At 41.9% G+C, this 23,992-nt stretch overlaps 1 protein-coding gene across 2 annotated transcripts in view; it reads right to left on the reverse strand.

Moving 5' to 3' along the window:
* Window positions 1–23,992, reverse strand: part of RNMT (RNA guanine-7 methyltransferase) — a 126,432-nt gene that overhangs the window by 83,899 nt on the left and 18,541 nt on the right. Inside the window, exon 11 of one of the 2 annotated variants that reach the window (XR_009726129.1) lies at window positions 23,367–23,964. Coding sequence is in view for 1 of the 2 variants with exons in the window: in XM_061357400.1 (XP_061213384.1) it covers window positions 23,927–23,964 (38 nt within the window). In the remaining variant the exon portion in view is untranslated. Of the gene's footprint in view, window positions 1–23,217; window positions 23,965–23,992 lie in introns of those variants that run through there. The other variant, XM_061357400.1, reaches the window with a different exon arrangement.

The raw sequence follows: 23,992 nt of genomic DNA on the forward strand, positions 1-23,992 counted from the left end.
TTCAAGAAGAGGAAAGTGTAAAAGTACAGCAAGGCAATATCACCCACTATATCTTCAAACGCTATGGGCTAGAAGGTGAGCGTCAGTTTGTAGTCCCAGAGCAGCTGGGAGAGCTGTGGGGAAAAGCTTCAGTTACGATACAGTACAGGGTTTCATTTGGGAAAAAAAAAACAGTCAAACATTACCACTGATTTTGAAAATCAGAGTTCTAGAGTTAATGGCAACAGTTTTTCACTAACCTCTGATTGCCTCTAAAACAGATTTTCCTAGGGGTTTTTCTCCAGTTTATTCTTCAGCATTGTATCTGTGTCAGGAGTAGACACACACACTGGGGACTGATCATCATGGTGAGCTGGAGATAACTCTCAGATAATGGAGCTGGAGCAGGAGATGGTAGGAAACCCCACCTGGTACATGGTCCATGAGAGGGTAATCTGCCTTTCTCTGCCAGAGGGTAGAAATTAGAGGAAGACATGTAAATACATTCCGCTATGTGCAGTTTTCCCTTTATTGGCCCAAATTAAATAGTTACTTTATGAACTGTTTCTTTCTCAGCATTTAGAAAGCCAGTGCCCTCTGCTTGATCCATAAGATGAGTGGGCTTTTTCCTTATTAATAAAATAATAGAATCATACAATAGTTGGGGTTGGAAAGGAGCTTAAGATCATCCAGTTCCAAAGCCCCTGCAATGGGCAGGGACACCTCGCACTAAACCAAGCCACCCAAGGCTCTGTCCAACCTGGCCTTGAACACCACTGGGATGGAGCATTCACAACCTCCCTGGGAAACCCATTCCAGTGCTTCACCACCCTAACATGAAAGAACTTCCTCCGTGCATCCAATCTAAACTTCCCCTGTTTAACTTTTAACCTGTTACATCTTGTCCTATCACTATAGTCTGCAACAAAGAGTCCCTCCCCAGCATCCCTATAGGCCCCCTTCAGATACTGGAAGGCTGCTATGAGGTCTACATGCAGCCTTCTCCAGGCTCAACAGCCCCAACTTCCTCAGCCTATCTTCATAAAGGAAGTGATCCATTCCCCTCATCATCGTCGTGGCCCTCCTCTGGACTTGTTCCAACAGTTCCATGTCCTTTTTATGTTGAGGACACCAGAACTGCACACAGTGCTCCAAGTGAGGTCTCAGGAGAGCAGAGTAGAGGGGCAGGATCACCTCCTTCGACCTGCTGGTCACGCTCCTTTTGATGCAGCCCAGGATACGGTTGGCTTTCTGGGCTGCGAGTGCGCACAGAAGCCGGCTCATGTTCATTTTCTCATTGACCAACACTCCCAAGTCCTTCTCTACAGGGCTGCTCCGAATCTCTTCTCTGCCCAGCCTGTAGGTGTGCCTGGGATTGCTCCGTCCCAGGTGTAGGACCTTGCACTTGGCATGGTTAAACTTCATGAGGTTGGCATCAGCCCACCTCACAAGCGTGTCAAGGTCCCTCTGGATGGCATTCCTTCCCTCCAGTGTATCAGCCAAACCACACAGCTTGGTGTCATCAGCAAACTTGCTGAGGGTGCACTCAATCCCACTGTTCGTGATGCTGACAAAGATGTTGAACCAGACCAGTCCCAACACCAATCCCTGAGGAGCAACACTCGTTACTGGTCTCCAGCTGGACATTGAGCCATTGACCACAACTCTTTGCATGCAGCCAGCCAGCCAGCTCTTTTTCCACCCAGTGGTCCACCTATCAAATTGATGTCTCTCCAATTTAGAGACAAGAATGTCGTGTGGGACAGTGTCGAACGCTTTGCACAAGTCCTGGTAGGTGACATCAGCTGCTCTACCCCTCTCCATCAGCTCCTCAGCCCCATCATAGAAGGCCACCAAATTGGTCAGGCAGGATTTCCCCTTAGTGAAGCCATGCTGGCTGTCACCAAGCACCTTGTTGTTTTTCATGTGCCTCAGCATGCCATCCAGGAGAATCTGCTCCAAGATTTTGCCAGGCACAGTGGTGAGACTGACTGGTCTGTAATTCCCTGGGTCATCCATTTTCCCCTTCTTGAAAATGGGGCTTATATTTCCCTTTTTCCAGTCATCGAGAACTTCACCTGACTGCCAGTATTTTTGAAATATGATGGACAGTGGCTTAGCAACTTAATTTGCCAGCTCCTTCAGGACCCATGGATGGATTTCATCAGGTCCCATGGACTTGTGCATGTTCAGGTTCTTAAGATGGTCTCAACCCAGATCCTCTCCTGCAGTGGGCCCAAGGTCTTCATTCTCACAGTCCCTGTGTCTGCCTTCCAAGACTTGGGTGGTGCTGTCAGAGCCTTTTCCAGTGAAGACCGAGGTAAAGAAGTCATTCAGAACCTCAGCCTTCTCCAAATCCGGGTAGCCAGTTCTCCATATAGCTTCCAGGGAGGGTCCATATTTTCCATAGTCTGCCTTTTATTCACAATGTACCTATAGAATCCCTTCCTGTTATCTTTAACATCCAAGTTTAATTCTAACTGGGCCTTAGCTTTCTTAACCTGATCTCTAGCTTCCCAGACAACATCCCTGTATTCTTCCCAGGCTGCCTGTCCTTGCTTCCACCTTTTATAAGCCTCTTTTTCCGTTTGAATTTTCCTCATCAGCTTCTTATCCATCCAAGGATGTCTCTTGGTCCTCCTACTGCACTTCGTTCTAGTTGGGATGCAACACTCCTGATCTTTGGTGATCCTTGAATATCAACCAACAGCCCTGGCCTCTAGGGCTATATCCCATGGAACCTTACTAAGCAGGTTCCTGAAGAGGCCAAAGTCTGCTCTTTTATAAGATAATAAAATAATTAATAATTAATAAAATAATTTAATAAGATAAATAAAGTAACAGTATTTTGCAAATTCTAAGCAGTGCATTAGATGAAATTCCACCATCTGCTTCCAGCCAGGAAAAAACAATCATATTTAAGTATACAAGATTGAAGCTACTTGTCACGTTCTAAAGTCACAGTGGGATTTTACCATCAAAATCATGTAAAAATATTTTGAAGGCTGTAAGGCAAACTTTGATGAGCAATGTAAGATAGACCTACTTCTGAATACATTTACCCACTTACTAGCATGTTGAGTTCAACTGTTACTGGCAGAGAAGGCACAGTGACCTATCCTCACACACAGAAATACTGATTGATTTCAGAGAAAGCATTTGGAGCTCTCAGAATATCAACAGGCATCAGCCAAAATGAATTCCAGCCTCCAGCTTTTCACAAGAGGACTCTACCCAATCTTTAAATCACAGAATGGTTAATTTGGCCATAAGTAGTTCAAAAGTATTTGATTTCTAATATTTCTTTTTTGCTTCAAGGGCATTTTGACCATGGATCAGGAAATTATGAAAGTTTCAAGGAACAGATTCAAACAGAATTTTGCACCGAACAGGCTGGTGTGACTTTCAAGTGTAAGAAATTCACTCCTTTGCCCCAGTTCGTTTCTTTGCTATTCCAAGAGGTCATCACAGCAGTATTTTACTGAAGTTACTGGAAGTTGCCTTGGCCAGTAGCTGAAAGTTACTCAAAAATGTATTAACATATAACACGACATAAAAACATATTGATGACATATGACATAAAAACATATTGATGATTTAGGGTTTGATATCCTTCAGTATACGGGCTGCCATTATTGCAGTGTGGAAGTGTATAATCTATGGTAGGTTGTTCTACTGCTGCTGCAGATGTAATAGAGATTTTCTTCCTCATCTCTTTTTTAGGTTGCATGGTTGTCATGGTTCAACCCTGACCAGTAACTAAACCCCACACAGCTGCTCACTTCACCCTTACACAGAGTGATGAGGAAGAGAATCCCCCCCAGTGGGATGGGGGAGAGAACAGAAAAGTAGAAGTGGGAAAGCCAGTGCTGAGACAAAGGCAGTTCAATAGGTAAAGCAAACTTCCACACACAAGCAAAGCAAACCAAGGAATGCATTTACTGTTCCCCATCCCAAGAAGGTGTTCAGCCATTCCCAGGAAAGCAGGGTTCCACCATGTGTAACAGTTACCTGGGAAGACAAACACCATCACTACAAATGTCCCTCTTTCCTTCTTCTTCCAGTAGTTTTATCAGCTTTATATGCTGAGCATGATGTCATATGGTGTGGGATATCCCTTTGGTCAGTTGGGATCTGATATTCCAGCTGTGTCCCCTACCAACCTCTTGCTCACCCCCAGCCTCTTTGCTGTTGGCGAGGGGTGAGGAGCAGAAAAGGCCTTGACTCTGTGTAAGCCTTGCTCAGCAATGCCAAAATCATCCCTGTGTTATCAACACAGCTTTCAGCACAAATCCAGAACATAGCCCCATACTAGTTACCATGAAGAAAATTAAATCTACCCCAGCCAAAACCAGCAGAACAATTCTGTGATTTTCTGCACACTGTTTTCTAATGAATATAGGAATGTGAAAGAAAAAAAAAAATAATGGCTGTTTCTTTTTAGTATTAGTTGAACTTTTTTTTTTCTGGGCATGTACTATGTCGAAGCGGGAGTCACAGACAACACAGGAACAATCAATGTGATCAGCGAATGCCAATTTATTACAAAGCTTTAACTCCTTATATACCATTTCTTACAGGCACTTACAGTGATTTGGCATATTATGATTGGATACATGTCTTGAAGACCCTCAGCAACTAACACATAATTGGTTAACCACAGGTATGAGAACTTGACCTCGAAAGCTTGCCAACAGTCCACAGTTCTCATTAACTCAGTGAATTACAGCTTCTTCTTATCTTGCTTGCTTAAGCTTCCTCGAGCCTCTCACAGCCTTGCTGTAACTTTCAGGATTATTCAGTTTATGTACCAATTATCCATTCTCCCATGAGAACACTGTCTCCACAGTACTAAATACAAAATTAAATAAAAAGGGATCCTACAAAGTCAGCAGGGAATAAAGAATACTAAATATTGCACTTCTTTTGCTGAAGTTGGAAGAGCAATGAGCAAAGTGGTATCAAGGACAAATTTGCTACAGAACTGCCAATTCCACTGAAGTTAGCACTGAACTCATATTGTCAAATTGCCAGAAAAATATCTAGGCTCTTCTATAAATACCCTTTGCACTGATCCAACTTAGCAAAGGCAAGCAACTAGGTAGTGCATTTCAACCAGCTACAGTAATTAGCACTTTCGCCATCCATTGTTAATTGCCTGCACAAAAACAAGACTCATAATCATGCTGCAATCCAGCTCTGTCAGTTATGCTAATTGTGCAGCCCCCAGATCTTGAAACTTAAAACAATGCAGTGATAAGCAGGATCTTCAGTATTTAACACAAGTGTTTAATTGGGTCTCAAGGAGACAAAAAATTATGCTGTGTATTGGTGATGAAGTAGACCCCTGTAATGATTACATGTACTTGAGAGAAGACTGCAGAAGATGTGAAAGATCACACTGTATTGTTACTCAGTAGGTGAAGCACAAACACATAATACAAATGTAACCACCAGTAATAATCTTGCCAAAAGCACTGTAACTTAATTTTTTGCCATCAGGAGGAAGAGGATCATAGATCTCTAAACTTGCCCGTCTTACTACCATGTTACTTAGGTGGTATACACAGATATTAATACATCAGTGTACACAATTTTAGCAGCTAGTGAATGGCTTCATATACTTATAGAATCATGGAATAGTTAGGGCTGGAAAGGAGCTTAAGATTATCTCGTTCCAACACCCCTGCCATGGGAAGGGACACCTCACACTAAACCAAGCCACCCAAGGCTCTGTCCAACCTGGCCTTGAACACTGCCAGGGATGGAGCATTCACAACCTCCCTGGGCAACCCATTCCAGTGTCTCACCACCCTAACACAAAAGAAATTCTTCCTTATATCCAGTCTAAACTTCCCCTGTTTAAGTTTTAAACCATTACCCCTCGTCCTATCACTACAGTCCCTAAAGAAGAGTCCCTCCCCAGCATCGTTATAGGCCCCCTTCGCACACCGGAAGGCTGCTATGAGGTCTCCACGCAGCCTTCTCTTCTCCAAGCTCAACAGCCCCAACTTTCTCAGCCTATCTTCATATGGGAGGTGCTCCAGTCCCCTGATCATCCTCGTGGCCCCCTCCTCTGGACTTGTTCCAACAGTTCCATGTCCTTTTTATGTTGAGGACACAAGAACTGCACACAATACTCCAAGTGAGGTCTCACGAGAGCAGAGTAGAGGGGCAGGATCACCTCCTTCGACCTGCTGGTCATGCTCCTTTTGATGCAGCCCAGGATACGGTTGGCTTTCTGGGCTGCAAGCTCACACTGAAGCCAGCTCATGTTCATTTTCTCATCGACCAACACTCCCAAGTCCTTCTCTACAGGGCTGCTCTGAATCTCTTCTCTGCCCAGCCTGTAGCTGTGTCTGGGATTTCTCCGACCCAGGTGTAGGACCTTGCACTTGGCATGGTTAAACTTCATGAAGTTGGCATCAGCCCACCTCACAAGCGTGTCAAGGTCCCTCTGGATGGCATTCCTTCCCTCCAGCGTATCAGCCGAACCACACAGCTTGGTGTCATCGGCAAACTTGCTGAGGGTGCACTCAATCCCACTGTTCGTGGTGCTGACAAAGGTGTTGAACCAGACAAGTCCCAACACTGATCCCTGAGGAACCACACTCGTTACTGGTCTCCAGCTGGACATTGAGCCATTGACCACAACTATTTACGTGCAGCCAGCCAGCCAGTTCTTTGTCTACCCAGTGGTCCACCTATCAAATTGATGTCTCTCCAATTTAGAGACAAGGATGTCGTGTGGGACAGTGTTGAACACCTTACACGAGTCCAGGTAGATGACATCAGCTGCTCTACCCCTGTCCATCAGTTCTGTAGCCCTATCATAGAAGGCCACCAAGTTGGTCAGGCAGGATTTGCCCTTAGGGAAGCCATGCTGGCTGTCACCAAGCACCCTGTTGTTTTCATGTGCCTTAGCATACCATCCAGGAGAATCTGCTCCAAGATTTTTCCAGGCACAGAGGTGAGACTGACTGGTCTGTAGTTCCCTGGGTCCTCCATTTTCCTCTTCTTGAAAATGGGGGTTATATTTCCCTTTTTCCAGTTGTCGGGAGCTTCACCTGACTGCCAGTATTTTTGAAATATGATGGACAGCGGCTTAGCAACTTCATTTGCCAGCTCCTTCAGGACCCGTGGATGGATTTCTTCAGGTCCCATGGACTTGTGCATGTTCAGGTTCTTAAGATGGTCTCAACCCAGATCCTCTCCTACAGTGAACCCAAGGTCTTCATTCTCACAGTCCCTGCATCTGCCTTCCAAGACTTGGGTGGTGCGGTCAGAGCCTTTGCCAATGAAGACCGAGGTAAAGAAGTCATTCAGAACCTCAGCCTTCTCCAAATCCACAGTAGCCAGTTCTCCCAATAGCTTCCGGAGGGGGCCTATGTTGTCCCTAGTCTGTTTTTTATTCACTATGTACCTGTAGAATCCCTTCCTGGTATGTTTAGCATCCCTAGCCAAGTTTAATTCTAATTGGGCCTTAGCTTTCCTAACCTGGTCTCTAGCTTCCGGACAACATCAACATGCAAATTATTTAAAAGAAGATTTTGCATACCCAGGTGAAAGGGACCTGATATTCAAGGACTGCTGAACAGGTCATCTTTAAAAAATCCGATTTTTTCATTTTATTTCCAGAAAGGTGCCCTAAAACATAATTTCTAAGATCAGTAAACTTTTAAAATTAATGTTTCTTGTTCTGTGGTGGTGTACTCCTTCCTTCCCCCAGCCTTTACTGCTGAGCCTTATGTCATGTGGCATGGCACGTCCCTTGGGTCAGTTGGGATCAGCTGTCCCAGACGTGCCCACCACCAGCCTGCTGGCCTTTGTGGGAAGGAGTGATCTGGAGAGAAAGCCTTGATGCTGTGCAAGCACTGCTCAGCAGTAGCCAAAACCCTGCTTTGTGTCATCAGCAGTGTTCTGACTACAAATGCAAAGCACAGCACCATATGGGCTGATATGAACTCCAACCTAGCCAGACCCCCTACAAGTACTTTCCATGTTTGATTTGTCCAGTGTTTCTGTAGATTTTGACAGTACTGGTTTGTGTACATACTATTCTATCTCTTATTTTTGGCATATATGCTGACTGTAAGCCCAGTGACCGATGAAGCTAACTCTTTTATAATGAATAAAAGAGGGATTATAGTAAAAGAAGTCATTATACTTTAAGCATTACAGCATTGTACTTGCAAAATACCTTAACACAAGTCTAGAATATGTATCATAGTGCTTTTATGATGCAGCCTAATTGTACAACCAGACACTGCATTTCTACCTTTAAGAAAAGGTCAAAACTGTTAGATTTTACTACCCTTTAATTCAGAGAATAAAATGTATCATTTGAATCCTTTATCCACCTTTCTCCACCACCCTGTCCTTTTCCTCTTTCTAATATCAAGGGAGAACTATAGTCGTGTACCTACTCCTGAGCATTAATTAGGGTTTAACAGAGGGACTGCAGATAAATGTCTAAAACTCTGCATGTGGATCTGTAGTCAGTCTCAGAAAACACATCCTGTATGTGGCAAAGAAAAGTAATAAATTGTATGCATGATAACAGACTGCCTAACTTTTTTGCTGGGATGGATATTACCATCTAGCAAAGCTATACACAGCTTTGCAAGCACTTTTTCCCCCTCGCTTAATGAGCAACCTTGACTCTTGGAAAAGTATGCTGTCCCTGCTAGTTCTCTGGATTGCTCAGCATTTGTCGTCAGAGTAAGCCAGGAGACAATAAGAAGTTATTCTGTCTTAGGAAAACACAGCCACTGTCTTGGACTTGGGCAGTGTAAATCTTTGCAAAGCTGCTGTGAGGTGATTCAGAGAAAACTCCAGGAACAAACTCGCCAACAAAGTTTTCAAGATGACAAGCAGGTATTCTTCATTGTGGTGCCAGGAGACACGGGGGATAGCTCTTCCTAACATGTGTCCCCCAGTTGCCACACAAGCCGTCCTTATATAGTCCCTGGGCATACATACATATTCATGAGGCTACGTATGGATTACATCATTTTCCAGAAAGTTCCCCACATGTGTACGGAATTGTGGTGGTGGTCTCTGAGGGTCATTTACTTCTTCCAACAATCTTCATCACTTCTGGCAGCCTTTGAAGCACGCGCAGTAGATGCTCATATCAGTTTAATTGGTTCGTTAGCACCAGAGACATAATAATCCTCCTATCCTCCTACTTATCAGTTAGTTTAACTGTATAGCCCATCCTGGACACCTGTGGTTCCCAGATATTCCTTATCCCTGTGTTCTGTTCTACTAGACTGTATTCCTTAAAACTGTCAACTATAACAATTTATCTTGTGAGAATTCTCAGTATGTTTTCTAGCTGTACTCTTTTTTTTTCTCTACGTATCATGCACCTCAATAATTTTCCATTGCTACTGTTACAAAGCCACCAAACTTAACATTACTTAAAACTAATTCTAAAGGTTTCTATATTCCATTTTGTGATTTTGTGCCCCTTTGTCTCAGAGGAAACCTGATCGTGCTCTTGGGCTGACAAAGAGGGGGAGGAACGGCAAAGGACTCAGCAATTCATGGCATTCCTACATTAAGCATCTCGCTTTTTTTTTTACGTCTGCATAAATGCCAGGCTGCTCCAAATTATGAGCAGCATTCTGAGTATAAATAAATGATTCTGCATTCTGACTACAGCCCATCTATGCAAAATCAACACCAAGGAACATACTGAACTGTTAACTAGCTTGCCGAAACAACTGTGCAGGTTGATGGAAAAAAGATGACAACTATGAATCACTTCCTTAGATTGCCAACCTCCCTCTAGAAAGAGGGTATAGTGGTCCCACTAACAACACAAACACACTTAGGGTAGCAATGACACTTCTATACATAGCATATGAGTAAGTCCCAGTTGGCATCTACTGCTGCTTCCCCAAAGTTTGTAACAAAACTTTACTCTTCACAGTATTTTCTACACAGGTCTTTAGTGAAAACAGTCAGAAATTCAGATTTTGAAAGAGGCCTAGAAAGGCTAGGAATGAAAAAAGTGTCATTTCTTTTGAACTTAAGCAACATTCCAGCTGCTTTAGCCTCCTTGGAAGTTCCCAGCCCCTGCTATTTTGGGAGCATGAGAGAGATGTTAAAGCAGATTTTCACCTTACAGTCTTTACATGATTACATTAAAAACTACTGTACTCACAATATGATGGAGTAGACATGCACAAGCCTAAATACACCTTATGCACAGTGCTGCTATTCCTATGCAAGGGAAAAAGAAAACTCTAAATGTGAGTACCTCAGCCTTTTGGATGAAATATCCTCCAGAACAGACACCATATGATTCACAGATTACAGTGATGATTTACACTTGAAGAAATGCTAAAAAGTTTTCAAGTAATGAGGATGGTCAAAAGTAATTGTATCAGCAGACATAAATGGTTAATACAAAAAGCAGCATTTGGAGATATATTTGATGTGATTTTAAAGGCTGCACAGCCAAACATATAATCTACTAATAAAACCTACTACCATGTTTTTCTTGTACCCTTCCAGTTATATCAGTACTCTGATGTGATTAAGGAAATATCCCAGTGCTTTCATGCTTGACTTCTTTTCCTCTATCAGGCTGTAATTAATGTGTGTCACTAATGGGTTTAAGCTGAACTACAGCTCCTGGCAAATTCTGCTTCTGAATGTGCCCAAATTTCCCACATGCTTTAAGATAACAGTTTCCAAGTGTTGATGTATAATTTGGTTTCTAGCAATTGAAAGGAAAGTTAGTGAAATCAGCAAGGCAAGGGACCAACTGACTTTTAAGAGAAGACAGGTAGCAACCTAAAATGAACCTTTCAAGGTGTATATTTTTAGTTTGGATTCAGGCATGGTGCACCCAGAATACATATATCCAGATTCTCCTGCATAGCTGTAGGACATAGACTCCTAGAATAGTTAGGGATGGAAAGGACCTTAAGATCATACAAAATAGGGAAAAGTTTTAGAACACCACAGGAGAATGCCCTCTGACCACAGTGGAAGTCAGGCTGAAGCTTGATCTTAGTTTCATGCAGCGTTTCATCACAGCAGTGCCTGCTAGCCAAAGGCTTTCAAAAGCATGAGGGGTCTTATACATAAATGGATTCACAAAGTTTAAGAAAAGAAGCTCACAGTTGTCATACTTCTTGGACTGAAAGTAAATGGGCTTGTGTTTTGTAATAAATCTGCAAAAATACATACAGGCTTATACCCCTTTCCTCAGGGAAACTGTAGCTAGACCTGTTTTTCTATGGTGTTGAGTACCAGGCACAACAGCGACATCAGGCATGTGTTTATTCTGCTCCACACAACTCTCATCACTGTCACTATCTGGCATGAGAAATGCTGCCTTCAAGTCTGAGACTGCAGGAAAAGTCATATACTCAGTATCAAGGAAACACCCCTGTTCCGAGTTCGACAATTCCAGGTTGAGAGAGAGACGAGACACAATGGATAAAAAACAACTAGTTTATTACTGTAGGAAAAGATAGGGAGGAAGAGCCGGCAAAGGGTAAAAGAGACACTGATGGATATTTCTGGTGAGTGTTTATCTTACCAACCCCAAAGACCATGTGATGACGATCAGGAAACCAGCTCCGAGAGACATCACCGCAGTGCAAGGTGGCAGGCTCAGGCCTTAGTGGGTGTCCCCGCAGAGGCAACATTGACCTGGGTGGTATGAGGCTCTGACTCTCTGCATTGCATGAGGCTCAGGCTTTTATGCTAGCAAAAGGGCACACTCATTACAATGTAGGGGGCCGGCTTATGTCAGAAGGGTAGCCAGTTAAGGCTATTTGCTGCGACTGCACAGTTAGTACAGAGGGGTCTCTGTTCAGGGATTTCCAAAGTGGACTGTGGGACTTTTAGGGGATTTTAGGGAAGGAGCCATCATGGACCATTATCTCATATGTCTTGCAACTGGTATAAGACTTCCTTTTGCTAACAGCGGTGTTAACCCCCCTATTTTCAAGGTTATGTTCCCACAACCCATGTCAAATAGTACTGCTCTATTTCTGTGTGTTTCACGACAGACCACTGTCTATTGTCACTGACACAACCCTCTCCCCTTCCTACAGGATGAGCCTGCTGCCTTCGTTTCTGCCATTTGAGAATGTCTTGCCTGGATAAGTGATTGCCTTTGAGAATATCAGCAAGTCGAGTGGAACACCTCCCTTACGAGGAGAGGCTGAGGGAGCTGGGTCTCTTTAGCTTGGAGGAGACTGAGGGGTGACCTCATCAGTGTTTACAAATATGTAACGGGTGGGTGTCAGGATGATGGAGCTAGGCTTTTTTCAGTGATATCCAGTGATAGGACAAGGGGCAATGGGTGTAAACTGGAGCACAGAAGGTTCCACGTTAACATCAGGAAGAACTTCTTTACTGTGAGAGTGACAGAGCACTGGAACAGGTTGCCATGGGGGGTTGTGGAGTCTCCCACACTGGAGATATTCAAGGCCCGCCTGGACAAGTTCCTGTGTGATGTACTCTAGGTTACCCTGCTCTTGCAGGGGGGTTGGACCAGATGATCTCTTGAGGTCCCTTCCAACCCTTGGGATTCTGTGATTCTTTGATTCTCCAGAGAAGACTGTTGTGTTGCAGTTGCTCCACATTTCAGAAACAATCTGGAGATCTGCATATAGGCTTGAGTAGCACCAGGAGTAGCTTGTGCTCCCTGAAACACCTTTTACTTATTTTTTTCCCAAGCAGATTAACAATTATAAATACCTTATGTCCTTCATTCAATAAAAGAGTTCATCAACTAAATAGATTCATGATTAATAATTCCAAGTAAAACTGTATTTCAAATTACTGAACATTTCCTCTTTTCTGGCCTCTGGAAGTGAATAAAAGAATTTAGAGGAGGAGTGGGAATAAAATTTAATAGAAAGTATGAAATAAATTTTTGGTGGCTTCATATTTCCCTGCCTTTCTCCTGTGTCTGACTAGCTTCACGGAACATGTTTTGCCAGCTCTTTTTAACACAGATTTGAGCTAGGAAGGCTCTAGTCAAAGGCTACAACCTTTGGGCTGAGGAAGGACTTTCTTTGCCTCTCTGTATAGGCATTTTCCAAAGAACTAAGAAACCTACAGCCTTGGGAAAACAAGAACAAAGGAATGCTGAAATTACATTCCATAGAAACCTAGATCTGAAACTCACTGTAGCAAAGACTAACATGAAGTTTTCCAGACACGCTATTGCATCAGTACTGTATATGAATGCAATTGACTTTATAGGAACAGGACAGAAAGACAAAAACCAACTACCACATACCAACTACCGATGTTTAGTACAGGCAGAAAAATGTTATGTTATACATATAGAAGCAGACAACCAGCAACTGAAAGTTACCTAAACAGCTTTTAAGTGATTCTTTGACAGTGATAAAACATTACAGTACCCTATTGCTTTCTACAAACCAGTTTCTGGACAAATCAGTCACCTAGCCAGGAGACCAGAAATATTTTTTTGTGTGCAATATAACCCAGAGCCTTTGCTGAGTCACTTTGCATTTTCCTGTGTCTATCAGCATATCAATAGATATTGGAATTCAATTGCTTATTCATGTAGTTGCATCAGCTCAGCATTTCCCAGACTCCTAAGCTTTTCCTGGTGGTCTACAAGTCTACCCTGCATTCATTCTACTGTCTTGCCTTATATCATTATATGAATTGGTGTAACTGCCCAGCAGAGTAGTGCCTGGTATGTCTCATTAGCATTCTTTAATTACGGCAGGATTGAGTGGCATGTCTTTTACTTCTAAAAACTATTCACTGTCTAATACAAAAGTGATTATAAACTAATCTCTAAGCTTTGGCTTCAGCTTGGACCTGACATTTTTATAGGTATCTATACCTCATTCTGGTAGTTCATGACAACACTTCCCCTTGATTAAGCTGTTGCCTGTTAATAAGAAATCTGTCCTAATTCATTATCTCACACTTTATCAAGCATAGGTAAAAAAGAGTCTGGGAAATTCTTTTAGCGCTTATTTGACTTGTTAGTAAATGTTCACACTAATTTGAGCCATTTTCCCTCTTAACTCCTACTTGCTGATTCCAGTGACTAAAAATGAATACATTCCAGCTGGAGTTATGCAAGTTTTGTAGTGCAAATACAAACTAACATGCTCTGCCTCCATATTGGTCCCCCTACCCTAGCTCTCTTGCTGCCCCTTCTCTTCACAGAAAGCGATAGCAATGAAGTTCATCTGAAAAAAAATAGACTCTTCTCTGCAATACTTACTCTTCTCAACATGGTCTGAGCAAAACCTGTGGATCAGGATTCTCAAGAACTCTGCCACACAAGAGGCAAAACTGCACTTGAACCTGGGGAAAGCAAGAAAAAAGGGGAAAGGGAAAAAGAAGAAAAGGTTTCTACAGGATTTAGGAGTCTGCTCCTCAATCCAGTTTTAGAGACCTAAGACCCTTGTATTGTTACTAGCCCTTTGTAAAATGCTGTGCTAAGAAAACCAGACAATAGAATAAAGTTTTGCCTCACACCACAAAACTGAGTTGCGTAAAGTCTTAACGGTCTTAGTGAATGATCTACAAGGAACCCTGTCATTGTTATCTTCATAAATGTCACCACCTTAGCTGATCAAACTGGATTATGTTTTTAGATCTAACATGCTCAAATCTAAAAAGAGCTTCAAGGTGACAGAAGTAAACTAAATACTTTACTGTGTAACTGCAAGTCAAGATTACCCAGGTTGGTTTATTACTGAAAGAAAGAAAAATTACTACATCCTGTAGGGAGTATATGCCATTTTCCATTTAGGCTGAGGAGCAATGCAGCGAGCCCCACTAGCTGAATACAGAAATCCTGACTATGAATTAGTTTTTCTGCACCACAGTGAACACAGACATCTTTATACTAAGCTAAGTGGTTATAGTAACCACTAAATTGAGTTTCATGCCCACATTAGAGGTTCAGCACACGAAATGACTGACAGGTACCACATCTGTGAAAGATTCGTTTTTTCTTTTTATACAACATGCTTTAGTGTATACCTACTAGATTGCAGATAGAAAGGACAGCTGTGAGAGGAGAAAGCAGGATAAGGAAAGCCACAGGTACTGTCTGGAGACAAGCACACCTTCAAGAAAGAACTAAAGATAACATTCACCTGATCTGAGAGGTTAATTTGATGTACAGATTGCTAAGCAAGTCACAATGAGGGCACATTCTGTGTTCCATGAACCCCTTCTAGCCTTGAGTCCACAAGCAGAATGTTATGTTTTCTCCACTGTGGACAATTTCTGGAAAACTTCTCTCCTGCTAGACACAGAATGTTTACATTGCTTAGTAAAGCATATTTCCATCAAAATTTTATTTGTAATGGAGGATCTATGGTCTTTTCACACATGAAATTGAAGGTTTTTATGCAATAGGAACCAATTATTTAAGGTAGTGACTACCACTAACTGAAATTCATTTCAAGTAAAACAAAGAAATGGGCACTACATTACAGTTTGAAGGAACTTGTACAAAGCTGAATAATGCATTTTATTAACAAATGTTTTTCTCTCCACAATATTCTCACTAATGAAGTCTCAGTTACAATAACAGAACTGATTAATTCCCACATAAACATGAAATATGCTCTTTTAGCATAGTATTTGATAGCAGAAGAGAGAACAATGGGGGGAAAGGAAATACAGGAAATTAAAAATAAAATCATTTATCTGCTCTTCTGTTTATTGTAATATGTCCTGCCCTACTCTGTACAAACCATTTTTAAAGCAAAACCCTCTGATGTTAGTTGCTGAGACAAAAAATCATACAGCAGGCTCCAGCTGTGACTCACGTGCAGGTGCAATGCCACTGCGGATGGTCTTAGTCAATGTACCAAAGTCTTCTTTGGAGTTAGCAGAAATTGACAACAGGAATGATGACTAAAGTTAAAAATCGTACTAAAAAAGTAATGTCGGAATAGAAGAAAGTAGTTTAATACACTGACTTCTTCTGCTATGCCAGCTGTAGGTGGAAGTCAGCTAACAAAAGAACATTTACCCAGTCTTTTGAAAGTGGTTCCTCTGTAAAACTCCATTGTTCTGTCTGAGATTCCTAAATAATGCTTTGAGAATGAGAGTTACAATGCTGCAGAATTAATGGACTTCTACCAGCAGGACATCCTTTCCTCTTCAGGAAGAAGAGAGGGGTGTAATTTTGCTTGGCATATGAAAACACTGAAGGCAGCAGCCAAATTTCACATTTCATTCCCATTAACCTCAGAAGCCAACAGGAACCTCTGAAAAGGAACAACGTGATACTTGATAATACTTGCTTGTTTACCTTCTTTTTTTTTCTAATACGTTGTTATTGTTTAGTAAAAACGATAATCCCACCTCCATCAGCAGATCAATTTCATAAAACAATAGTGATCTTATAATTTGTATTCTGGCAGGGATGAAAATACGGCAAGAACAAGAAAAATACGACAAGAACAATGGGGGGGGGGGTGTGTGGGGTTGTGGTGTGGGGTGGTGTTGGTGTGGGGGGGTTGTTGGGTGTGGGGTGGGGTTGTTGGGTGTGGGGGGCAGTCTGTTCCTGAAGGGCTGCATCTAAAGGGACCTGCACCTTGAAGGGATGCTGCGTGGGTCCCTCCCATAAGGGACTCATGCTGGAGCAGCTCATGAACTGCACCTCGTGGAAGGACTCATGTTGGAGAAGTTCACAGAGGACTGTCTGCCATGAAGGGACATGACACTGGAGAGGCGAAGAGTGTGAGAAGTCCTATCCCTAGGGAGGAAGGAGCACGAGATATAACAAGTAATGAATTGACCACAACCATTTCCCATCATCTGAACTCAAGAGTGAAGTTGAGCCCAGGAAGAACGGACAGATGGAGGGGAAGTTTCTTAAGATACAGTTTTTAGTTCTTGTTATCTTGCTCTGATTTGACTGGTAATTAATTAAGCTGATTTCCCCAAGTCAAATACATTTTGACCATGATGGTAACTGTCCTTATCTCAACCCAAATGCCTTTCATTGTATTTTCTCTCCTGATTCCAGCTGAGGAAGAGAGTGATAAAGCAGCTTTGGTGAGCATCCAGCCAGGGTCAACCCTCCACAAACACACAAATATTTTAGCCTGTAGAAGAGAAGGCTCAGAGGAAAACTTACTGAGTCCTTTCAATACTTAAAGATTTATAAGAAAGATGCAGAGATACTTTTTACCTGTAGGGCCTGTAATGAAAGGACAAGGTGTAACTTAAACTCAAAGAGGGTAGACTTAGATTAGATAATTAGAAAGAAATTGTTTATTATGAGGGCAGTGAGACACTGGAACTTGTTGCCCAGAGAAGTAGTAGATTCCCCATCCCTGGAAGTGTTCAAGCCAGGTTGGATGGGGCTTTGAGCAACCAGGTCTGGTGAAAGATGTCCCTGCCCCACAGCAGGGAGGTTGGACAAGGTGATCTTTAAAGCTCCCTTCCAACCCAAACCAGTCTATGATTCTATGAAATTGTCAAAAAGGTCTTGCAAAATTACAATAAAACATCACCTCTGTTCAGGCACAAAACCATAGTGCTACTGAAGGCAAAGGTCCGTCCAGTTAGGGCAACTTAGAAAACCATTGCCTTCTGATTTAAAGACAGTTCTTCAGAGGATAAACTATTCTTTCACCTGCCTGGATAGCATCTAGCATGCAAGCGCTATCATACAAGTGACAAAACCCACAAGCAAAACGACGAATTTAACCTAATCTCTGACAGGTACGTGTTTAGGGCAGCTTTAGGACTACGTCTTCCTTTCCGATTGTGTACATTTTATACAACCTTCACCTTTAACAGGCATTAGACAAACCATACACTATGTAATCAGCCCTTGCTTATCACAGCTGGGGTTCCAAGGTTTTGCCCCAAAGCCTCCTGTGGACTCAGACTTCCAGTATTTGGCCCAGATCCCCCAGTTTCCAAGAGGTCCAGCAGTCCATACCATTATACTCAATGCACAGGGGGCCCCGCACACTCTTAAGGCAGCCTATTTTTTCCTGGAGTCTGTTGTTAAGAGGAAGCAGTGATTTGCTTCTAGATAAAGAAACATTTAATTGAATCTTTTATGAATTATGCAAGGAAGCCAACAATTTCCAGCTCTGTAATTATTGTTATTTGTTCAGCTCACAGCTCTTTCACAAAGAAGCAGGCTTCAGTTCCAGCTGTCTGTTGCGCAGATGTACACTGGCAGGTGTCAAAATCAAGGGGAACTGAAGAATGAAAAGGACTACTTGCACCAAAGAATTCAGAATAATTCTGCTACCAGAAAATTACTACTCCACAGAGCAGTTTTCTTTGGGCTATAAAAATTAGAGATTTAAAAGCTGTATTTTATATAGAAGCCAAGGTTCTGCTTGTGTTCATTATTTCATGCAGGGTTTTTTTTAAGTTCTAAACCAACAAAGAAAGACTATTCTTGTGCCTAAAGTCAGAACAATTCTGTCACTGTCCAATTAGAAGAGAGTGCAAACTGAGAAGGAAGCTGTTACTGGTTGGCAGCTAGTAAGTCAGGAAATGAGTAGTCTGGCCACAAGACTACGCATGCAGTATGACCCGAAAATGTGAACACTGGTACTCTGAATCCCATGGCAATGTTTATTCTACTGCTAAGAGTAGTACATTCCCAGTTTAATCACAATTAATGATTAAGGGTGAGCAAATGCACACCTTCCCTGGGACTGTATCAGAAACACAACTTACATGATATTCAGACAAGACCGTAAGATTCAGAGAGCACAACTCTTAGGAAGCTGGCTATTGAAACAATTCAGCCTATAAACGAAAACAATATCCTTTCCTTGGACTTCAACCATTAGTGACACAGATCAGTCAGACCTTTCCCTGAAAATTAACTTCAGTTGCTGAGAGACACATTAAAGCAAATATGACAATGATGACAATGTTGAGAACCATCTTTAATAAAATGAAGAAAGGATGACAGCTTCCATTAAGCAGCATTTACGCACCATCGAAAAACCTTTTACTTATCAAGACCTAATTAATCAAGTTAGCTTTGTACTGCCTTACATCTGTTCTCTAAATAAAAGACACATTCAGGGCAGTACAAAAATCTATGATTGTAATGTATTAAAAGGGTACACTTTAAGGGAGGTTAAGGAAAAGCCATTTTGCCAGCACTAGCACATTGATGCAAAATGCTATGCACCGAAGCTGCAAAAAAACTAAACTGCATTAACAGGTTTTAGCTCAGGGCAGAGTATTCATAATGTCATCAGCACAAGGATTCAGATTTCAGACTTTTTTTCTTCAAATCTCAAGTAAGGTTTCTTGTTCAAAACCAACTCAAACGCTTGCCTCCATGTCTTTTGGCACTTAAATGACCTGATTTTTGTGCTTCACACTTCTGAAAAATCAGGACACTTATTTACATTCATAAGTGACAATACAGATGTCTGCTCCCTCACTTCCATACACAAGAGGCTCTCATTTTTAGTGAACAAGGAACACCAGGGACTGAGATTACAAAAGTGCTGTTAATCCTGCCTGATATCACACAAGCCATTTCTCCCCCAGAAGCAGTATTACTTTAGCAGTAACTGGACTGCAAAAGTGGATTTATTATCAGCCCTTTGATTACTCTGCAGATGTTTTAAATTTATTGCTACCCAGCTTGACACTCCCTAAATTAACTGCTTTCTTTACACAGTTGAGCAATTAGGATACAGCATGTAATTTCTCTTTTTAATAAAAATAGTTATTAGGATAGTGCTTTATTAAATAGACTACAACTCAAAAGGAAAACACTTTTAGTTGAAGGACCGAGACGTTCATTATGTAAATTAAACTATTCAAATGTAACAAAGAGTATATGTAAGGTTTGCAGAAAGTCTAGCTTAAGTCAAATACATTCCACCAGTCAATATGCCCCCTTAAGCATTTGCTTAAATCCTAAGCACAAAACACAGCACATGCTTAAGCGCTTTGCAGCAATTTCTACCATACTGGTGTTTAATTCACAAAAGCAAACTCATACAATACAGCACTGATACAACAGAAACATATGGAAGCACAACACAATTCCTGCACAAATACAGCGTTTGGTATTTTTGTTGTAACACTGCAGAATATCCTAAACCCCATATGGAATAATTACCTATACTAACAGTGCTTGTGCAATTTTGATGACTCCTAACCTCAGTTGCCAGACAAGGAAGCAAAATACATAGCTTCTTTCAAAAGTGAAGAAAGATGGGAGAAAAAGTCGGAACAAATCGCTACTGCATCCATCCTGCATAGAAAGGGCTGGTGTTCAACTTGACTTTTTATCAACACAAAATTATCCATATAAAGCACTGTACTTTTGAACATATTAACAGGATGTTCAGTGCACTTTCATGACAAACTGAGGTGTTCCCTGAAGCAAGGGAATCTATTTAACACAAGTGCAAAACAGCATTTCAGCTGCGTTGACTCTCCATAGCAAATTCATGCCATGCAACTGGGTTCCACCACAGTGCTCAAATGTTTGCCCTCACAGAAGGATCTAGAGGAAAAGGTTATGCATCTTCTAGTGCCTGTTCCCAACTCATGTCTCACTCTACACCCAGGTGAGAGGGGATAAACTGAAATAGAAAGTTGCCATTTCTAATCTAAATTCCCTGACTGTGTAAAGTGAATTCGAAAATTGAACCACTTCATTGGTCTAGCATCTTTCATGTGCCACTCCATCCTTTCTTAATTCAAGTGATTGCCAAGAGTACTTCTATTGCCAAAACCACCCATTTCAGATGACCTCAGCACTCCCCAGTCTTCAATTGTTCGTCAGGAATCCTGAGGGCCCTTGATGCTCTGCACACTAAGTGCTCCTCTGAAGCCATCCAGTTCTGCTAGGAAGACACACAGTTACCAAGAAACGTTGTATGGCTATGATCTTATTGGGATCACAAAGACCTGAAGGGATGACTCGCATCACTGGAGTGCTGCAGTGCAGGGATACAGGCTCTTTAGGAAAGACAAGCGAGAAAGACAAGGTCAAAGTGGTGGAGTTGCCATTTGCATGAGAACACAGCTGGAAAGCATGGAGTAGTGTCTTGGGATGGACAATGAGCCAGCTGAGAGCTTATGGATAAGGACTAGAGATGGCAGGTATGGATGACATTATAGTGGATGTCTATAGGCGACCTGACCCGAAGTCTAGCTACAAGCAGCTTCACATTCACAGGTCCTAGTCTCTGTCCCTCCCTGCTGGAGAGAGAACACAGCAAGACACAAGCAATTCAGGAGGCTTCTGAAGAGCATCAATGACAATTTCCTGATCCAAATAATAGAGGAAACAACAGGAGGTGCTCTGCTGGACCTCATACCACCAAGGGGCTTGTTAGGCAGGTGAACGTCAAAGGCAATCTTGGATGCAGTGACACTGAGATGACCGTGTGTGACTCTGTCTGGAATTCATGCTCCAGAGATGAGAAAGCAAGGCAAAAGGCAAGCATAATGCTGGACTTCAGGAAAGCAGATGTGTGCATCTTCAAAGACCTGTTTGGTAATCTAACAGGATTAAGCCCTGGAGGAAAGGTGGGCCCAAGAAAACTCATTTAATATTCAAGGATCACCTTCTCCAAACTTGAGTGGCCCAATTCAATGAGTAGGAAGTCAGGCAAAAATGCTAGGGGGCCTGCATACAGAGACAAACAGCTCCCGGCAAAACTCAATTACAAGAAAGCAGCAGAGTCATCAGTGGAACAAAATCTCGTTGGAGGCCGCTGCGTACTCTGGGGATCAATACTGGGTCCACTTGTGTTCAAAATCCTAGAGCATCTCTCATATGAGGAAAGGCTGAGAAAGATGAGGCTGTTCAGCCTGGAGAAGACAAGACTCCAGGTGCTAAGCTTGTGAATGTGTACAAATACCCGAAGGGAAGGTGTAAAGATGGAGCCAGGCTCTTTCCGGTGGTGTCTAATGCCAGGACCAGAGGCAATGGACACAATCTAAACATCAGGAAACACTTTTGTATTCTGAGGGTGACTGAACACTGGCAGAGGCTGCCCAGGAATATTGTGCAGTGTCCATCCTTGAAGAAATTCAAAATCCCTTTGGACATGGTCCTGGGCAATCAGCTCTGGATGAATCAGCTTGAGCGGGGGGGCTGAAACAGATGATCTCCAGAGGTCCCTTCCAACCTCAGCCATTATGTGACTCTTTGATATACGGAGATTTGTTTAAAAGAGGAAAGACACTCAACTATTTCCCCTCATTTTATTTTACTGATTTCTTCCAAAAATAGCATAACAATGTACTTTCCAATGAAAACTGATACAAGAAATCTAACAAAACCAGCTTTGACACATGCAAATTTCAACGAAATGTTTCAGCACTTCTAAACTGTCAGTGTTTTTTTAGCTAGTTTCAGAAGTACTAATTCTATCAGACAAGAGTCTTGCATTCCTTGTGTCAGCAGCTGACCTGACTGGTTCTTCTGCTTTGGTGAAGGTGATAGGTGTTCTTCTACACAATAAAAAGAAATAAATCAGAAATCATGGAGTAAAGAGTATGACCTAATTACAGGGGGAACACAATTTAACTACAAACTCAGATAATTTGAACACTTAACTAACAAAAATGTTCTTTCTTAGGTTTATTATGACTTTTCAAAATACTCATAACCATCAACATTTAATCATTTCATCTCTATGTAAACTATAGTAGCCAACAGCGGAGAGAAAAAAATGTGACGTATTCACACTCTCCCAGTAGTGGGTGGCTACAAGCAAGTGGAAAACAGAGCAAACACCATGTCAAAAGTTTCTAACCCAGCTCTTAGAGACTGACAAGCAGTTAAGATGGTAGGCACAATTCTGCCTATTGATAATTAATTACATCCCCGAAGTATTTGGCTCTGATATGGGGACTGTTATCCCCATGTACTGGTTTGCATACACACATACGCAGCCCTTCTTACCTGAGTGAACTTCCAGCATCCTCAGATCTTATCAGCCTCCCCTTTTGGTTCATGATCTAGTACATAATAGTGTTCCTAATGCCTTAAGGACTGCAATGAGGTCCCTATCACCAATAGCTCACCCTTCTGCCAAGCATCCATTTGGAGTTTTATGAAGCAAGTAAGAAACATATCCCAAGATCTGCCTAGTAAGTTTCAGGAGACATTAAAACTGCCAAAAAGTCCAGAGAGTCAATAGAAAATGTTCAGTCATCTAAGTTCAGCAGCTGTTATTCATTACCACATAGTCATATTCAGAAAAAGAGACACAGAGATTTAAAACTTCAGAAATTGAGTTCTTTCAGAGGTGTTTTGTACAGAACAAACTTGTTTAATCTTGGAAGCACCATGAAGTAACACTACATATCAGCAAGCACAAAAAAAAAAACAAGAACATTATGGGACTTCATCATGTAAACTACACCTTGAATACCACTAAGGTAGATTTACACTGCAGGCTTGAGCACAGCACAGAGATGCTCAAACTGACTCAGGTATAGCTTGCCACTTACCTCTTATGCAATGTAGACATACCTTATATGTGTGACTGTATCTAGTGAATTAACAGAGCTCTGCAATACAACATTTAGGCCCTCATTCTGGACATCAAACTCGACAGTGTTTCCATCCATTTCAGAAAGTGCAGGGTCAAGCTTGTAATCACAAACACATTTCTGCTAACAAAACATTTGTTTCTAACATAAACTTGTGTCAAGTTCAAACATGGGTTTTGAGAACATGCAGATTGCTTACAAATGCTTAAAAAGACTGATTCAGAATCTCTCATATATACACACACAAGTCCATCTGTCACAGACAGGCAATGTAACTCAGAATCATGATCTTGCTCTAGTTTTCAACAGTGTCCTGCACACTTCTGATAAAAAAATTAAAAATAAAAAAATAGTTGCCACAATGGATTTCTGACCATTCCAACTCGCACATGGATATGATCTCTTCTTGCTGCATCCAGTACATGAAGTTTCACAGTTGCTTTTCAAATGCAAATACCAAGTAAATACCTAAAAAAAGAAAATGGGAGTATTTAAA

This window comes from Neopsephotus bourkii, unplaced genomic scaffold (assembly GCF_033783945.1).
Source record: "Neopsephotus bourkii isolate Nb327-2 ecotype Australia unplaced genomic scaffold, CSIRO-AGI_Nbou_v1 NB_894, whole genome shotgun sequence".
NCBI lineage: Eukaryota > Metazoa > Chordata > Aves > Psittaciformes > Psittacidae > Neopsephotus > Neopsephotus bourkii.